Consider the following 20,114-nt stretch of genomic DNA (forward strand, 5'->3'; position numbering starts at 1 on the left):
GCTGTTATTGTGACAAAAAAAGCTGTTCCTTGGTGCTGAATCACCAGAAAGGCAAAGCGGAGAGCTGCCCCAAGGCCCTATGCTCCCAGAGCTTCGGAAGATTGTATTGCACACTATTCTTTAATAAATTGGTAAAGAATTGAAATATTAAATACTCGACCAAATTACAATATCAACTTGAATGTTTGGCCTGCTTTATTTCCTATCTTGACATCCTGTTCTGTAAATTGAATTGAAATGTGATGGCCTTTATCATGTTTAATTTATATCACGCATAATAAGTTCCTAAGGGTTAAAATACCAACCATGCTGAAATGTCACAGTTTGTAATCTTTCCCCCTTGTTTCGTCACCTTTCTGCTGACACTGTCTTATAAAAGGCAAAAGAAAGTGCCAAAAATAATAATACATCTTAAATATAAATATAAAAATGGAATTGGGAGAGGGATGAGTTAATACTAGTCCTTCTTCAAATACATGGAAGACTGTTTTACATGTCACAGTGGGAGAAGCACAGGTGTAATACATTTAATATTGGCTGATTTACATTTAGCTTTTTCAGATTTTTGATATTGTGTGCACTGCTTCATTGTCACACTGTCATAGCTTGTTGGTACATATAAATTGAACATTTAGTGACCGCTGAGATTCACTAACAAACAACACAAAATGTCTGGTTGTGACAAAGCCTACTTTAGGGTCCCCCCTAAAATACGTGCCCTGGGTTCCCAGTGCAGGTAAATGTGACTAATCTGTAGTTTGCATGGTAGTTAATTTGTCATTAAAATAGATTGGAATTCTTAAAAACAGCTATCTGTCCAGCAGACGAAAGACAATATGGCAGATCCTTTGGAAGCTCAGTGGAAGTTGCAGGTGGTAAATACTTTTAGCCTATGGTGCCAACACAGATTTTAATGTTTTAATTATGTGTCAGGAGTAGCGTCCTAAACATGTAATAAATAATTTACACAACTACTATACATATTTAGATGAATAATTGAATTATCTTTAGATATATCTCTTCCATATTAAAAGTATGTAGACCTTTTCTTTTCTAAATTAAACAAAAGTTTGCTTCGTTTTTGCTCAGAACCAAAAACTAACCCTGTGTGTGTGGGTTTGTTCGATTTCCTTCCCCGATACAACCCACATGAGCGGGGTTACGTTATAACATGGTTTTCTGGTAGAAAAAAAAGTCTAAATAACTTTGAATTGAAGATTAAACGTTCAATAAATCAATTAACCTGCTCTCTGGGGACAGAAAAAATACCCATATCCACGACGGACCAGGAGTAATGAAGATTACAATGTCACGGTGCAGTCTCACCGCTCTCTGTTTGACGCCTGCTGAACGCCGCCCGCGTTGCGCCATTTTGAAAGTAATACTGGGAGAGGCAGAGGCGAGGGAAATCTCAAAGTAGAGTGCAAAGTCTAAAATTCACTTCTGAGGATTTGCAGTTATTTTTATTTAATTAAAAAACGGTGTCCTGCTGTCTATATCATCCGAGCTGACGACTTGGACGGTGTTCGGATTTAATAGCAGCACTCCCCGGTGTATTCCTGCACTGCTCCTCTGTCAGAACCAGCAGCCGACCCGGGTCAGCTCCGGTCCAGGGCCCGATACAGAGACACCCTATCTGAGTCTCTCACCATGGCAGGTAAGACTACCGAGAAAACACTGCCAGAGTGGCTGAGGTTTAATCATTTTTCTGCACTTAATATCCTGTTCTGCACAGATGATGGGTTTGTCTCTGTTGTGGTTAACTAGCTCAGGCTAGTTAGCCAGCTAGGATACCTACAATATGCTAGTGTGTGCTAATGACAGTGTGAAAGTAAGAGTTTTAGAATGCTAAACATGCCTAAACGATTTCCTGTTGCATGTGAATATGTTACATTGCTAAAATAATTCAATAAGAATAAAGTAGCAGGGTCTATGTACTCACTTTACTGATTTTAGCTAAGTTAGCAGCACCATGCTAACGCGTGTAAAGTTGTCTTTGCTGGTGGTTTGTTAAAACTTGGGTCTGTGTTTTGTGCAGGGGCCGGCGGTGGGAACAGTGATGTGCAATGGTGCTTTTCACAAGTCAAAGGAGCGATAGATGATGATGTTGCTGAAGGTAAGTCCATGTGCTGGTCCACTGAACATTTGCTTACATGCACTGTCTGATTGGCATCCTGTGCATGCTTTTTTTGAAGTAAGCTTTAATGCTACTGCCACACATTTTGTTTTAGCTTTTCATAAAAGTTATATGATAATTACAAATTAAGAGAATTAACCTGTTTTCACTGAATGTTCATTATTGTGGCACTTCCCTGCTGATTTTCCAGTGGGCCAGACTGGTTAAACTGGCAGACGAGAGAAATATTTGCTCCAAAATGTCAGAAGTCACAACTTTTAAACTCCCCACAGTGGATTTGTCCAGTGCCTGTGATGCTAATTTGGCATTATTGGGAGGGAAATGCACATCATAATGGAATAGATGTAAGGTTTTTACTTCTGCGGGAGAAGGGCACCTCGTAATCAATGAGGAACTAAATATATAAGTACGTTTATTTGGTTGAGAAATCAGTTAACCTCAAATATGTCTCAGAGTGCATTAAAGTCCTGCTTTTCCGAAGGGTCTGATTGGCCAAGTCAACATAAAACAAATGCAACATCTTAGTTTTTGATATCTAGCCATACAGATGCTCTTATATTGTTTGACTATTACTGCAATCCTAATTGGAGCGAAGGTAAATTAATTTGTGGTAATCAAAGCATAACAATATGCTTTACAAACTTTGTGCTGGTTCCTTAAGATAATCCTTTTCAGGAACATTTCATTTTCATTAAACTATTTTCATTCATATAGTAGTTCACACTACAAAAGAGGTTAGGTATTATATCTGTGATTATCCTTATCTTTATGTGATCTGGATAAACTAGTTATTGCGCCACAATAGGTCAAACTAACAAAGTAGATGAGGATAATAAAGTGCACAACTATTGTGCTAAGTAGGACATTTCCATATTTATGCTGGACCTTTTACTTCGTATATGAAAGGGAAAAAAATGCTGGATTGTCCCACCTCTTTTCCCACTGTCCAATGAGTTATTTCACAAGTGCTTTTAACACCTATGTTTACAGTACATGATGTACCTATTTGTGTGTAAATAACTACACAGTTGTTTACAGTAAGCTTTGTTGCATACGTTTTGACGTTAGTCATTGCTTGTGTCAATACATGGCAGTACACAGGCTGAATACTTAACTATAATAGCTGTAGCTTTTACAGAAATAGTAGTCTTTAATACGCTGTCCTCGCTTTGTATGAGAGTTTGTATGGGGTCAGATCGTATCAGGCACTATGTGCGCTGGGTTTAGAGTGGAACAACACCATAGTCTATATTAAGGATTGCACAAGCTCAGAACAGTGCCAGCCTGTAAACAGGGATTGATTGTTGTATTGTAGCATTTGATGAGAATGCTTGTCTTTGAAAGGTGCAGAATAGCTGCAAAGGGCAAGATGTTTTACCCTCCAGAGTGCTCAGTAGCTCCATGATTGCACTTGCACCCTGCACTGTGCATAAATACATGTACGTCACTGCTCTGTTGTCTTTTCACCATGTCACTGTACAGTATTTGTATTACTCCTCGAAACATTTTGTACACTATTGTAAAAAATGTTAAACTCCAAAATTCTGCATACCTGCATCAAAAATCTTCTTACATTGTACACACACATTTAATTTTCTAATCACACTACTTTATTTACAGCTGACATCATATCTACTGTTGAATTCAACCACTCTGGCGAGCTGCTAGCCACTGGGGACAAAGGAGGACGTGTTGTCATTTTTCAGCAAGAGCCAGAGGTACGTTTTGGTGACTCATCAGACTGATCTTAGTATAAAATGGTGCAACCTTTATTTTCCAAATCTGATATATCCATAGCTTAGTCAAGCTGTTTTTAAAATGAACTGAACTCAGAATTTAAGCTAATGATTGCCTGTGAAATTAAAAAGAAAACGCTGGTGCTTCGGATCATACCTGACCTGAAATACTGTCTTTTGATCTATTTCTAGTAAAATAATACCTAAACTTCTCTCTGATATGTCTTTGTACAGAGTAAGAATCAGCCGCAGTGCAGAGGAGAATACAATGTTTACAGCACCTTCCAGAGCCATGAGCCTGAGTTCGACTACCTGAAAAGCCTTGAGATCGAAGAGAAGATCAACAAGATCCGATGGCTGCCTCAGAAGAACGCAGCACAGTTCCTGTTGTCTACAAACGGTTAGTAACCCAGTGTATTCTGAGTTGGTGATATTTCTCATTTGAAAATGAAACCTTTCCGTCTGTATTATTCTGTTACTGAAGATGAGCTTTTCATGATGCATGCTCGTTCTTATTCACAGACAAAACCATAAAGCTGTGGAAAATTAGTGAGCGTGACAAGAGACCAGAGGGCTACAATCTGAAGGAAGAGGATGGACGATACAGAGATCTTAATACTGTCACAACACTACGGGTGTGTATGAAATATTTGATCATTTCCTACAATATTTAACATGTATACATTGTTAGAATTTACCGTGTTTTAATGGACAGACATTATTGCAGACAGACATCTCTTACCACCTAAAGCACAGGTTTATAAATCCATTCCTGCAATCCAGCAATAATGTTTATAATTACACCTGAGGTTGCAGTCAAAATGTCTGCTCAGAAAAATGTCCAGCTGAAGTTTCATTCCACATTTTTCCCCCTTGTCATGTTCATCCTCCCCTTTGGGACACACGGATCTATATATATTGAATAGTTTCCAAATATAGACTCAGTCTAACAGTCTGGCGTGTTACACAGAGGCTAGTCCCTATTTATCTTTGTTTAAAGAGACAGTTAACTCTTCCTGTTTGTCAGTTTAGTGAAACCCTTTTTTACCCCCCACACAACCAGTCAAAAATGTGATAAAACGGAGGACAAAATGATCACACCACACCTTCCTTTTAAATTAAAGTGATGCTAACCCCACTTTCTCTCAGGTACCAGTATTCAAGCCCATGGACCTGATGGTAGAGGCCAGCCCTAGACGAGTGTTTTCGAATGCTCACACCTACCATATCAACTCCATCTCGGTCAACAGTGACTGTGAGACATACCTGTCTGCAGATGACCTGCGCATCAACCTGTGGAACCTGGAGATCAACGATCGCAGCTTTAGTATCCTTTTGCTCTCTAACTCCATGCCTCCACCGGCTACTGTAGGGCTTAACATAATAGTGAATTTCTGTCTAACTTTAATTATCTCTCTAATGGTTAGAAAAGCATTGCATTTGCAAGAATTCTTACTGTACTGGGAAATGCCACCCATCAGCCTTAATTGACATAGTTTCTATGTGTTTCAAGAAAGATTCAAACTTGCAGTCTAATTTAAGTCACCATAACTTTGCAGGAGTTTTTCTGTGATATAGTTGTTATATATAATCCCACACATTCTACCTGTCCACCACTCTTCACTCAAATTGGACACAGTCGGACTGTATCCTCTGCAACAACACAGAAACAGCGGTTTTTACTTTCCACATTTAGTCAGAAAAACAATTAATCCTTTGCATTATAAAAGACAAACAAACTACGATTTTCTAGTTCTATGCTGATGTAAACAGTAGACACTATTTAAATGCAGACCAAACATTGTTAAAATAGTCTGTCGTATTTCATTCTACCACCAGATGTCACCATAGTATTATTCACTTTTACATAGAGTATCACCAACATACAGTTGTATACATTGTATAGTTAAATGTGTACATTTGGCAGTATTTTTAGTTTAGAGAAGTTTTTATCCTGTATTGAGCTGACTTTGTGACTTTATTTTGTGGCCTTCCTCTCTAAAGTATCAGTGCCAGCGAAATACTACAAGACATTGTAAGTGCATTTAAACAAATAAAAAAGTGCTGATTGCGCCCCTAACAAGCTCAGAGCAAGGTATTATTTATTTGTTTACCTATAAAAAACATATTTATTTGCTGATCCATAGCAGTGTTCATTTTAAAGTGTTAAGAATATCTTGTGTAAGCCGTTTGACCTTAACCCCACTTCTCCAGACATTGTTGACATAAAGCCAACCAACATGGAGGAGTTGACAGAGGTGATCACAGCAGCAGAGTTTCACCCTAACCAATGCAACACTTTTGTCTACAGCAGCAGCAAGGGCACCATCCGCTTGTGTGACATGAGGGCATCAGCACTGTGTGACCAGCACGCCAAACGTAAGCCAGCTTCATTGACACTGTGCCTGCAGGGGAGCTGCTCAAGTCTGAAGTGTTGGCTGGATGTTGGACAGTGAAACAGGGACATTAGTGAAAGACATTTCTGTCAAGACAGCCTGAACTCCAAACAGTTACAATTGTGAGCCCAGTCTTTTACGTGAAGTGCATTTGCCATAGCCTATTTATCAACACCAGGGTTCTTACGGTCATTAAAAACCTGGAAAAGTCATGGAAATTCAAAATGCTAATTCCAGGCCCTGGAAAAGTTATGGAAAACAATATTTTTCCCAATGTTTTGGAAAAGTCATGGAAATGTAACTAAAGTTGCGTCAAATATAATTTATATTTTATCTAATCGCCAAAATAGTAATACTATAATGATAATAAATACTGTATTGTATAGTAATGAAACGACATTTAACTGACTAGGTATTTTGCTGGTGAGAGATGTTAGTGGCTTTAGCGTGTCGAAGCTGGTAAGCCTACTATTTGATTTGTTTTAGATAGGCACAACATGTTTCAAATGCAGGCCTTATTTTCCTGTGCCATGTTAAAATAAACCATTTTCAGTGGTACCGCTGAGGGAGTAATTTTTTTGGTCATGGAAAATTAGGTAAAGGTCATGGGAAAGTCATTGGTGAAAAAGTGTATGAACCCTGCAACACACAAGTTGACTAGAGTTGAATTTGAGTCAGACATTTTGTTTGAAAGGTAGTTTTAACAGCTAAGATACAGCCAGTGTCAAGAAGTCAGTTTTAACGGTTTTAACCAAGGACTGGGGCCGTTTCTCAATCGCGAGTAAAACTGCTGCAGAGCAACTATTTCAAGTATACTACGTCATCGAGTGGCACCGAAGAACTGTTTAAATTCATGTTAAATGCCCAACATTCTGCGCCACTCTGTGACGTAGTATACTTGAAATAGTGGCTCTGCAACATGTGTACTCACGATTGAGAAACGGCCACAGTTTCCTAAGAAAAAAGTTGTAATTAGTGAATGACATACACCTGGCCAGTTGTGTGAAAGGTGGAAGGTTGTGTCACAGAGACATCGTTAGTGTTATTGGTAACACCTGGGATCTTCCCTCCATGACAAGTGAAAGTGTCCTTCTGAAAAATGCTCCAGTATAAGTTGTACAATGCCAGTTAGTTGCAGCAAGTGCAGCTAAATATGCTGATATATATTGTTAAACAGTATTTAGACTCAGTAAGTACTTAAAGGTGGGGTAGGTAAGTTTCAGAAACCGGCTCGAGGTACACTTTTTGTTATATTCCATGGAATGCTCTTAACATCCCAATAGCAATGAATATCTTAAGTGCTTTGAGAAAAAATCCATAAAAAAGTCATCTGTGGAAGCCGTAATACTGTAAAAAGTACATTGATTGCCGCCCTGTCTGTCAGCCTTCCATCTCGTGCCCTCATTGGGCGTGCATTGCGTGTTCATGTGTGTTGGAGGAGGTGCTCTGTAAGGAAGTCTGAAGGAAGGGGCGGATTCTTTTCAGCTGTGTACTTTCAAATTTTAGTGCACTCGAGCCGGTTTCTGAAACTTACCTACCCCACCTTTAATTTAGGGTTCGATCCCCAAACTGCTTCTGATTTTTGCTGTTGTTATCTAAAGAGGAAGCAGTATTGTAAAAACTTGATGCATATACTAATATTCCAAAATGTTGCTTGTCAATGCAATTATTAGCAATCAGGGTGAACTAATGTTATTTTTATTTTTTTAAAGAGTTTGAAGAGCCAGAGGACCCGAACAATCGTTCATTCTTTTCTGAAATCATCTCATCCATCTCTGATGTGAAGTTCAGCCACAGCGGACGCTACATGATGACCCGCGACTACCTGTCAGTCAAAATCTGGGATCTCAACATGGAGTCCCGGCCAGTAGAGACATATCAGGTTGGTAACCGAATACCATTTTTCGGGCTCCGGATATTCGGTAGTAATCAGCAGTGAATATTCGGCGCGGGGTGGGGCGAACCGCTTCAACACGTGTATTTCGTTTATTCACGGCATTCATTTTGTTATTCTGTGTGTACTATAGGACAATACAAAAAACTGTTTAAAAGGGGAGTGATTAGTAAAATATGCATAAATAAAAAGAAAGAATGCTAACTATGTAAGATAAGAATAAACAAGTTTAAATGATTTGTTATTGGTTGTGATCATATTCTAAAGATGATTGGAGTATTGAAAAGTATACAGCTCCCTTTCATATGAGTGTTGAGAGCTGTATCCACAAATTCATTTTGTGCTCAAAGTGCACCAGATTGAGGCATTTCACTTCAACATTTAAAAAAAATCTTCCTGGGGCTGCATGCCCCCAGACCCCCCTAGAGGAGGTGAGGTCCACCCCCAAATAAAGCAGGTTAAAATAATTCAATTGAATACATTTTCTTTTAGTAAACACTGAAAACGGGTCCCACAGACCCAAATGCACACAAATGTTAAAGGTAAACATATAATAATGTTAAAATGTGCTAAATATATACACTACAAAAAAAAGAGGAGTAAAAGTAGCCCCCGGCTTGTTTTATTTTTTTTTAAGTAGCCCTCATCCTAAAAAAGGTTGGTGACCCCTGTTCTACAGTATTGTTGTTTTGGTTATTTGTTAATGTATATAACCCAATTTGTGTTCTTTGAAATTGAAAAGGATATCGCATTGTGTTTGTTACTTTCGTTGCAGTTGTATATGTCTTAAGTGTTATTTGGCTTGGTTTCCTATTTATGGACATGCTTTTATTTTGAAGGAGAGTTAGCGCTGTTGACAGGAAGTTGTTGTTGCTATGGAAAAAACGTGACGAGATTAACGGAGAAAAGTAATATCTACATATAAAGACGGAAAAAGTAAACGATAACGTCTATGGTTAAGTGTTAGCACCCCCCGATGAGGCACAAGCTCTTACGTTGATATTGGAGATTTCAATAAATTCAATTTAAAAAGAAAATAAATAAATGAAAAAAAACGAATATCCGAATAACAAAATTGAAACCCGAATAGTACTCCAACTAAACGGATATTCGGGTACAGCCCTAGCTGAGACATAAGTTACATCAGTGTCTTTTCTGCAGATGCAGTGCCCACATTTATAGAGAAGTCATTCTCACAATATCCAGAATCCCTTTGCAATGTTATTTTCAATCTTGCACAACTGTTGATTATAACTACAATGCTTCTACATACCTTCTTTTTTTTTTGAACAGGTGCATGAATATCTCAGGAGTAAATTGTGTTCGCTCTATGAGAATGACTGCATCTTCGACAAGTTTGAGTGCTGCTGGAATGGGAATGACAGGTTAGTATTTGGTCTATTATATCAGGGTAAAGCATGCCTTTTGGTAAACTGTTATTTCCCTGCTAGATGTCACGATTGTGAAAGCAAATTGAGAAAGTTGTTTGGAATTCCCCAAATGACGCAAACATTTTGTTCTTTACCTTATTCAACACAACTTTACTAGCCAACAACACTGGGCTTATCAATAACTGTGGTTATCTGCTCCGTGCAGAGCATAAGTGTGACATGGTTAGGTTGTCGGGGGTGTTCTGCATATACTCCTGGTAGAAGTTTATGGCAGAAAACCATACATTTTATGATCAACAATATCATTTGGTCCCCCATCACTCACTTATATCCTGTCTCTGCAGCGTTGTGATGACCGGCTCCTACAACAACTTCTTCAGGATGTTTGACAGAGGCTATCGGCAGGACGTGACCCTGGAGGCGTCGCGGGAGAACAGCAAGCCACGCTCGGTCCTGAAACCTCGCAAAGTAAGCACAGGTGGGAAGCGCAAAAAGGATGAGATCAGTGTAGACAGTCTGGACTTTAACAAGAAGATCCTCCACACTGCCTGGCATCCTCTGGACAACATCATTGCTGTGGCCACCACCAACAATCTGTACATATTCCAGGAAAAACTGAACTAGCATTTGTCGAACCGCTCAGATGATACACGCATACAAACAATATCTGTCCGTCTTTGCCTAAATCCCCAAGTCTTGATATGATCTGCCCTCTGTGACTTAAGTATTGAATGTGACAACAATAAAACAGGAAAACAATACATCCAAGCAGGCCACCACAAGCACATTCTCCATTTGTTTGGGAAATACAAACAGGCAGGGTTTGTAGATCTGAGTCCAGAATTTGGGATTTAGTGACGGTTTCTCCATTAAGAGTACTCTATATACCAAGCTACCATTTGCAACTCCACTACATCCCAAACCAAAGGGAAAATGTGTTAAATACACACGTTTTGGTAGTTTATTTCTTTGTGCCATCGTGACATACTTCATTTTTATGTCAGAGCTGCAACTTAAGATTCTGTAGCTTCCATGTTTTATTAGTTTTAATAGGAAATTATTTCTTCTGTTATAACTTCTTTCTGTCACCAAGTTCCTTTTTCGTGCTGGGTTAAAAACGCTTCTAGTACACGCTGTCAACACTCCATATTTGCCCCAAGTATTTCTCAAGTTGCCAATTTCACTCACAGCTTCTATCCTAATGTACAGTATGGTAATGCTGTTAAAGGAATATTCTCGTGTTATATCATGTTTTAGCTCATTCTCTACAAATAGCTTACATTACTTCTGACCTTTGACCAAAGCTTACCAATATTTCTGAGATGGTTGTTTATTTCTCCACAGTAAGAAACAAAATTTAACCAAATCAACATTAATTCCAACTCAGTGGATTTCCTGTTGTCTTTGATTAAGTCAAAGTAGTTATTTGGTGATCACGCAGTTAAAAGCCATACTTTTTCTGTGTTCAAGAATACTATAACATCTGGCACTTTATGTCAGCTACTTCAAATCTGCCTTTTGAATGGAGGAAACAAGGAAATTGTTCTTTTGGATTAGCGTTATTCTCTAACAGAAGTTTGAAAATGCATTAGCTTGAAGCTAAAAACTGTAATGCTGGAGTATCCTGAACATATCAGCATCTGGTTTTTACACCAATCCAAAGCAAGTTTCCAACCTTTAAGTCGATTTTCCTTGTATGTAATTGTCTACATATATGGAAATGGTCAGCAGTCATGTCTATTAATGTGTAGATAATGGCTAAAAACATATACAACCTGAGTAGTCCTTTAACATGGTCACAAGAGCAGCGCGCGCCGCACACACATTCGTCAGGTATTGTGGATTTGGGAGTTGAATGAGGGCTTATCATGCCAAAGAAACCAGTTGTATGCACCCTAAAGTTAAATTCATTGAGAGTTTTCTTACAGACGAGGTGTCCTTGGTCATGTTTGGAGCATCGTATAAAGGCACAGGAAAAAGGTTTTATAGGTGGTAGAGCATGATGGCGTGATGTAGCCTAATTCTGTCGTAGTCTTTGGCACCGAACCTGAGTCCCGCTGCCAGCTGCCCCACAAAGTGTTGTCGCAGACTGCTTTAATCTCTTGATCTAGTTTCTGTTGGTAGGGATTTTTTTATGATGTTTTGTACTGTACCTGGTGATAAAAGAAGAATAATCACTATAGCTGATTTATTTTTGTATAAATTGAGGCAATAGGATTACAGTCTGATCACTGTAGTTTCTTTAGCTGTCTATCTCGGACTGATTGTAGATGGAAGGTCGCCTTTTTCGGGTAAACCTTTTTATCATGACTTTTTGTTCATTTCTTTAAAAGCTAGTGACTTTTTGTGACGTTTCTCATGTGGGATGTCCCAAGAAAAGTACTTTCAGGTGTCAGTACCTCTGTAGTCATGAGCACTATAACAGTTTATTTTTTTAATTTGGCAGACTGTAACTGATGTTTATTTGGATGCTTCAGAGTTAGGTTATTGGTTAATTTGGATCTCAACTTTCTGATTTTGTGCCATGGTTTTTGTTTCTGAGTAATTAAGCTCGCTGTGAAAGAATAGGCCCTTGTGGGTTAAAGACATTTTAACCAACATGTATTGTAAAACTAAATCGAGACAGGAATGAAATGTCTTCTCCTGTGATGCAGGAGAATACAGTCTTGTTTATTTAAAGAGGAGAATTTGTGAACCACTTGGGTTGCGCATGATGTATGGAAGTGGTTTTCACTGACTGTATTGAACATGGGAAAATACTTTTTAACAAATGAACGTTGCTGTTTCTCTGCTACACTATGCTTCAGTCACCAGTGCCAATTCTTTTTCTGGGGCAAACGGGTTGAGGAAAGCACAGTTTCCACCTTATTAAAAAGAAATATGACAGATTAAGCCATTGAATCAGGGCATGAAGCTTATTGGTCGACTGGATCATATTTATGTAAGTTATTGTGTCACTCCTACCTTTTTTATAAAACTGATTTGCCACCAAAATAACCACCCGTCTTTATACGGTGGTGGTGTTGTTAAGCTACTGTGGAGTGTCTCTCTCAGGGCTCTGGGTAATCTCTGGTAATGAGGCACTTTGCTAATCTTTATTTTGAAAAACAACTTTTCTTTAGTGTCTGATGCAAGATTGTGTGAGGATTATTCACGTGATTAGCCTAGTGTCATTTATGTATAAACCTGTTTAATGTGGCACCTTTATCCCATTCCACAGTCAAGAATGATCCAGTTATTAGCCACCAATTTACAAAGAGTTGACCATTCAAAATATTATCCATAACAAGTTGCTCCAGGTGAGAAATATTTGAAAACACAAACATCTGTATAAAACCGATACTTCATTGCAACAGGCTAGGTTTGTTAAAAGTAGTAATATTGGCTTTTATAAAAAATCCCATTTTTGCAGAAGCAGTCATCGGTTTTAGTGCCGGAGCATTATTGAAAAGTCTCTTACATTCATTTAAAAAAAAAAACTAACACATGACAAATAATCATCTTTTCAGTTTCCCCTCATAATGTCTTTTATAGCTATCGTTCAAGGCTATGGTGTAAACCACAAAGATGTTCAAAGGAACCCTAATGCCTTTCTTATAGCGTTAACAAGAAATACGATAATCAAGTATGTTTCTTGAATTTTCTGGAGAGCCAGACAGGAGACTGCTCAGGGGAATTTACCGCTGCTCTGTGATCAAAACCTTTTACCTTCAAAAGAAATAAGGCTACTTTTCAGTACTTTTAAAAAACCTGCCTTGTTAACAGGTAAATAATACAATTTGCTTAAATTGTTTTTGAAAATGAACCTTGAACTTGCCCTGATAAGGATCCCGAAGTCTCAAGAGAATGGCCTAAATTGGAGTTGAGGTTTTTCCACTTGAAGCAGCATTATATACATGTCTAATGTATCACAGGAGTTAAAACAAAATGCACTTTTTATTTTTGTGAATTTCATTGATTTGTATGTTGTTGTTTTTCTTTCAAGGGGCTCTTGAATTAAAGAGTTTGGGTGATTGTTTTTTTTGTGGGGGGGACTACAAATGGTTCATTGTACAGCTATGTTTGTCTTTGTCAAATGGAATAAAATACAATTTAGATGAAAAGTAATAAAGAATTTCAAACCTGAATTCTGAATAAAAGAACTGTTTTATGGTTCGTGTTGGGAAGATAATGGGCTGTAAATGTGAAATAATCACATAAACAGAGACTTAACACACATTACTATGTATAAAACTAAGGCAAGTATACCTGTACTGTTTTAAAATGTAGAACTGGCCTGTTCTCAGCCTATTTCATCAGCAGGGCAGAGTCCCTGTACTGTGCTTTCAAAATGACTAAATATCTTCAAATCCCTCCAGAAATGCCGGACAGCTCGAATCTTACTAAAATGATGCAATAATGGATTTATCATCCTTACCATGATAGTTTCCATCCAATTCATAACACACCAGGACCCTATTATGGAACTGGAGGAGGGGTGACCCTCTACAGGAAACACTGCTAATGGAAATGCATGCCTATCTACATTAATAGTTAAGTCAAGTCAATGCAGCACTTACTGAAGAGCCTTACTACTGTCATCAGTCTTAAACACTGCAAAGAGATGCCTCGGAGGGATAGTCATCAGCTAGTGAAGTCCTATGATTCAAACGTGTTTTGTCATGCACAGTAGCCACAGTGTAGTTTTAGAAATGAAAATCTAATATCCCAGGATCCTCCAACAATGCAACATTAAGACAATAAACTAAAATTAAATAGTGCAAGAGACATAATGGTGCAGGAATAATAATAAGAAGAAGCATACTTTATTTATCTCTTAGGTGTAAATTCAGGCAATAAATAAGTAAACAAATTCAATTTTGTCAAAGCAGCATGTAGATAAGGGATTGGACAAGTAATACAAATAACAAATTATGAATACATAACAGAATAAAAGAAACAAAATAAATATATACATATGAATAGTGAAGGTTACATATCTATAGAATATATCGAATTAATTCACAATTTAAATATACAGAATTGAAGGCAGTTTACATTATGATTGGCCAGCCTATAACAACATTTTAGTTCAGACTTAAATCAGAATGGACAATGCTGTATAATGAATGAATGAAAACTTTATTACAGACTCAGGGTCCAGATAAAAGACATTACATAGATAAAAGATAAGGCATTACATATAATAAATTAAAGTATAAAGTAATAATATATAAATATGTGTGAAATAAATAGACGTGTGTACTATACTGCATACATAATGAAATTATACTAACTGTACTATAACTAATAAGAGTGTTGTCTTTTTCTGACATGATCCATCACTGAACTGGCGGCTGCCCTTTAATCTCGTATAGGTCTGGACCATAGATGTATAAAGAGAAATACTCTGGACAGATTTTGCGCATGCGTACATCGTAGTGGGCCTGCGTGCCATGTTGATCAATTCTGAAGCTTGGTAGTCAACATGTCCACCGCTGCTGCTCAACAAAACAATAACGAGGAGCCCGGGCTTCACGGTAAGTACCGCCGCCTGTTTTATCTTCCTCCACTTCACAAACACTACTCCATGTATCCTTAACAAGTGTGTGTGTTTTTGAGAATCTCCGTGTAATGAAGATTTTATTGTAAAAGTTAAATCGGCTACTGTATTTCCTCTTCTTTGGGAGGGGTGGAGAGTGATGTTGTTTGACGTCATCGTCAAGATAGCCAATCGCGTTGTGATAAATGTTTGATTGACGGAAGGAGAGCCAATCGTTTAAGCGAGTCGGAGATGGGCGGGCTCTGGCCAAAATGAAAACAAGTTGGGACAAAACACAACAATATATGAATATATGCTGCTTTTATTTGATGTTATTTTTATTAACATATCATTCAACGCTCACTCATTGGTCGCCTTATTATTCAACAGGCCACCGTCTTTCTAACTTAACATAACGGTAGACAATGGTAGGCTGTTGGCTAAAGTGCCTGCAGATGTACAGGAAAAAGAAAACAACAATAAATCACTTGACTGGAAAAGGGTGTTTTCAGGCTTGAGTCGATAAAAATGTATTTGTGGACTAAAACGTTTGCACTGACAGGAAAAACAGACGCCCGCTTTGTATGTGTAAATATCACTCGGCTTGAACAGCGACAGCGATTGTTTCCCACTGCACTACAGTTATGCAATACCTCACATGAGAGCAGCCATGATGATGATGATGATGATGATGATGATGATGATGATGACATACTTGTAAATGTGCCATCGGTCATCCATTCGAAATGCATAAATATATATTATTTTGCACAAACCTAAAACGGGCGTAAACGGAGGCTCGGGTTATCATAACGTGTACATTGTGTGCTAACCCACGTTGTGCATAGGACATTACATAACCCCCTCCTGTCTGGGTAAAATGTGCAAGTTGTGTGTGGGGCAGTGGCACAAAGAAACGCATTGCAAACACTGATGCAGTGCACAGCCCGTTCATTTAAATGCATAGTGTATGTGCTGCAGGAAATGTAGGTCAGCTGTTTCCATTTAAAAGGAGGCAGGGGCGTGTCTCTTTGTTGCATGCAATTTTCTGTTGGACAACAACCTAATTTCCTCGTTTTCCTTCCTCTTGACCTTTGTGTTGTCAAGGCTCTTGGGTAGAGCTGGAGATTAATGGGAACACAGGGGTCCAGGACGTGCAGACTGACATGCCAATAACTCCCGCTGAAGACCAAATAAACGCAAATACTGCCATGAGTCAAACTCTGCAGACCTTGGACGTGGTGCCCGAGAGTGATGAAACCCTGATTGGAGGACTAGAGCATGTCCCGTCATCCTCCTCAATTCACAATGGAGACATGGAAAAGATCCTCCTGGATGCACAGCATGAATCCAGCCAAAGCAGTTCCTCCTGTAATAGGTAGGGATAACAGCCCATTAAATGCATTTTAAAGGTTGTTGTTGCAAGTTCCTTTTTTTCATTCCAATATCTTGACTCAGTCCTCACAGGCCTCCAAGTCCAGATCAGGATGAGGGTCAGATTATGTTTGATGTGGACATGTCCAGCCCAAGAGATAGTCAGGTAAAACAACACATTTAACTCTTAAGCTAAATTCCTTTTTGAGTTTTTTTATTTTAAACCTAAATATTTAACTTCCACCTTTACAGTCAGAGGACGATGGTACAGAGAAAGACAGAGACGAAGACATCCTGATGAACAAAGGAGTAGACTGGGTTGCTGATTGGTCGAGCAGACCGGAAAACGTTCCACCAAAGTAAGCGAACTATAAACTCCACAATAATTCACTTAAAGCTTAAATTATTTTACATTTATTCATTGGTTGTTTGATTATTCCTCAAAGGGAGTTCCACTTCAGGCACCCCCGGCGTTCAGTATCTCTCAGTATGAGGAAGAGTGGAGCCATGAAGAAAGGTGGCATCTTCTCTGCTGAATTCCTTAAAGTCTTCATCCCCTCATTACTCATCTCACACATTCTCGCTATTGGTGTCGGGTAAGTCAGGATTGATGCAGCTCTATCTTTATGCAGGGACATAAATCCAAGGTTTAGTAGTGAAAAAAGTAAAAGTTTCGCATTCTGCTCGGATGTTGTTATGACTTTGTTATGTGCCCTAGGCAAGGGACAGTATATTCTATGTCATTGTCAATGTATCACTGCACAGATATCTAACTGTCAAACATAACGGCAGTGTATATATCTGAAACCTTTAGCTTAGGCCTGGAGCTTTAATAAAGCAGTCTAATGTTTATGAAAATCTATATCTTAATTTAACATGATTGATTGACATGGATGAATGACCTTATTTCAATACTACTGTACATCCTTATTGTCAGCATCAGAATCAGAGGCAAAATACTTTATTCATCCCGTGGGAAAACTGGGTTATGTGACAGTTACTCTATATTCATTTAAACATAGAAATGTTAAGGTAAAATGTGCAATAAAAAGATTAAATAAATTATTTGGATAAAGTGAAAAAGAGCACCCTCTTCTACGATAAGTAAACATTTCTATACCACAATAAAAACAGTAATGTGTTAATATGTATAAAGATACTAGTGATGGAAACCAGATCTTTGCTTGAAACTGAAAATGTAATAGAGTCATAATCCTAAATTATTACATGTTTGTACACATATTTCACATTTTTCATGCAAGTTCTGATTTTTTTTCTTCTAGGGTGTACATTGGAAAGAGAATTGCCACAGCCTCCACGATCTCTTACTGAATAGAAGATGAAGCAGTGCCTGGATATTCTCCTGTCTCCAACCATCCTCCTGTAGTCAAGCTGTCTCTCTGCATCTATTATACGCCCACATTTCCCTTCCAATCAGCAACTAATTCTGTCACCTATGTAGATGTAGTTATAGCGTTATACACTTGACGTAATGTGGTTGCACTCCATCACATTTTGACACAGGGCAGCATTGTGCATCAACTTGAATCCAGTAGATGACTGATCCTATTAGAGCTGTTGAATTTAAAAAATATGTGACAAGCATTTGATTTCAGGAGGCTTCAGGGTTGAAGTTTTCTCGACTTGCTTTGATTTTGTGTTATGAGAAATCTGGCCTTCTCCCAGGCTCTCCACTTGTGTCCGTGGTAGAGTGTACAAAACCAAAAATATGCGCCATATCTGCAAAACAAACAAATTAAATTGGCTCTGGGAACAGGTGGGACTTTTATCGCCTTAACTTTTTAAAGCTAACATTCGAGGTGCAGTTATTGGGGAGGGGGGGAACAAACAATGCTGCACAGTGGGATTCATTTACAAATCCCACACATGTTGACTCCTAAAGGGTTTCTTTTTAAAGCTTTGTATTTTTTTTAAGGTTGGAAAGCTTACACATTGATCTAGTATGTAGCTCCAACATTTTACAGTGGGGTTGTTTGAGCATATTATGATAGTGGAACCTAGGGCAGATGGCAATTTACCAGGCCATATGCTATTTTTGTTATGACCTTTTTGCCTACATATCTTCTTCTTTAACATAGCAGCATTGGCAAAGTGCCAAATGTTTATCGTTCACCACTGCACATTGGTGATTTATCTTAGACTGTTTTTCTGATATGTTTAGGTATTTAAAGTTATAGATGTGAAAATAATTTAAGCTGTGATCTTCCCCATGTAATAGACACCTTTTACGTTGTGTTTTTCTGTTCAAACATTGATATATTAATGCGTATTATATCATTGTTGTTACATAGCTTTGTGTCAGTGTATGTAATGTGTTTTCGTTGAATTGCTGAAGTGTTGGTGTCAGAAACCACCAGAGGAAGGTATTTCCAGGGGCCTGATTAAAGAGTGTTATCTGATTTTATGTAGGTTACACTGTTCAATCTTTTCACATAATATGATATGATAAACAGTGTCCGTTATGTGTAGAACTTCCAGAAAAACTATTGTAGCTTTTCCTGAAGAAAATGCATGGGACTTCTGTATATTGATGCTGATTGGATAACTGGATGATTCTTTTGTCAATGTTTGGAAATGTATGACGTAAATGAATCATATGGAAATCACTCATCATAATGTACAGTAAAAGCAGTATTGGTTTGAAAGCTCTCAACATGCATTGAAGCTTTAATGCATTTATAACTTATGCTAACACATACAATTAACATGTCACCATAACAGGCTTATGTACAGTTAATCAGTGTGCAATACAGAACGTTTTGGAATTTGAATAAAGTTTGTACTGTATACAGCGGCTGAGATATAAATAAAAGAGAGTGGTTGAAGCTCAATAGACTCTAGTGGATTACTTTACTAATGAAATTGAATATCATTAATATGAGCTCCTACATATCATCAATGAGCATTGTATCATTTTAATGGATGTGTATTGATGAGACACAATTGTTTTTATTAATTTATATTTTGTAAGCATGATTCACAGATATTCAGTTGTTTACGATAACAAAACATTTTACAAATGATGTGCGCAGGGCAAAGGGTCATCGCATTTGACCATTTGCTGTTAAAAGTTCCCCCTGATATGACTTCATTTTTTATTTATGTTAATTTATATAACCACTGATAGAAATGTATTTGATACGTTTTTACCAAAGGTGGACAAAGTACCAAAGTAGTCATATGGCCCATTTCAGCATCATATCTATTAAATGATTGTTTCATAATCATTGATGCATAGATGTGTTCATCGCCTCAATGTTGCAGTTGGTTGAGTGTATTTTAATTACTGCTAAATGCTGCTGGGTCAAATGTAATGAACCCATCATTTATCAGTTGGTTTATCATTTGTAGCAATAATCTAAATCTATAAAGTAGCTGAAGCTGTAATACTTATTCAACAATATTTGCCTTCAAAATAAATAAAATAGCATATACTTAAGTATCCTACAAGTAACTGAATATATTAGTGCAGTAGGCTACTTGAGTAAATGTACTCAGTTATGTTCCGACGCTTGTTTTTAAGCCTGGTTATTGGCCTTTAATTGTTATATATATATATTTTTTTAATGTGTTACTGTTGAGACACCCGCTGGTGGGACTACAGCAAATGAAATAGGTGATGCTTATTAACCTGTTTGAGCCCC

At 37.9% G+C, this 20,114-nt stretch overlaps 2 protein-coding genes across 2 annotated transcripts; both read left to right on the plus strand.

Moving 5' to 3' along the window:
- The first annotated feature begins 1,369 nt into the window (after positions 1 to 1,369).
- ppp2r2aa (protein phosphatase 2, regulatory subunit B, alpha a) lies at positions 1,370 to 13,681 on the plus strand. The gene is made up of 10 exons (XM_034090617.2): positions 1,370 to 1,657; positions 2,039 to 2,116; positions 3,758 to 3,855; positions 4,108 to 4,273; positions 4,396 to 4,508; positions 5,023 to 5,200; positions 6,088 to 6,252; positions 7,982 to 8,151; positions 9,457 to 9,548; positions 9,899 to 13,681. The coding sequence occupies exons 1-10, from the start codon at positions 1,651 to 1,653 to the stop codon at positions 10,176 to 10,178; spliced, it is 1,347 nt and encodes a 448-aa protein (XP_033946508.1). The 5' UTR covers positions 1,370 to 1,650; the 3' UTR covers positions 10,179 to 13,681.
- A 1,296-nt stretch (positions 13,682 to 14,977) lies between these two features.
- On the plus strand, positions 14,978 to 19,301 carry bnip3la (BCL2 interacting protein 3 like a). The gene is made up of 6 exons (XM_034091369.1): positions 14,978 to 15,073; positions 16,183 to 16,453; positions 16,534 to 16,615; positions 16,702 to 16,808; positions 16,896 to 17,045; positions 17,733 to 19,301. Exons 1-6 carry the CDS (start codon positions 15,022 to 15,024, stop codon positions 17,779 to 17,781), a joined length of 711 nt encoding a protein of 236 aa, XP_033947260.1. The 5' UTR covers positions 14,978 to 15,021; the 3' UTR covers positions 17,782 to 19,301.
- Positions 19,302 to 20,114: the final 813 nt, after the last annotated feature.

Source organism: Pseudochaenichthys georgianus, chromosome 9 (genome assembly GCF_902827115.2).
Source record: "Pseudochaenichthys georgianus chromosome 9, fPseGeo1.2, whole genome shotgun sequence".
Taxonomy (NCBI): domain Eukaryota; kingdom Metazoa; phylum Chordata; class Actinopteri; order Perciformes; family Channichthyidae; genus Pseudochaenichthys; species Pseudochaenichthys georgianus.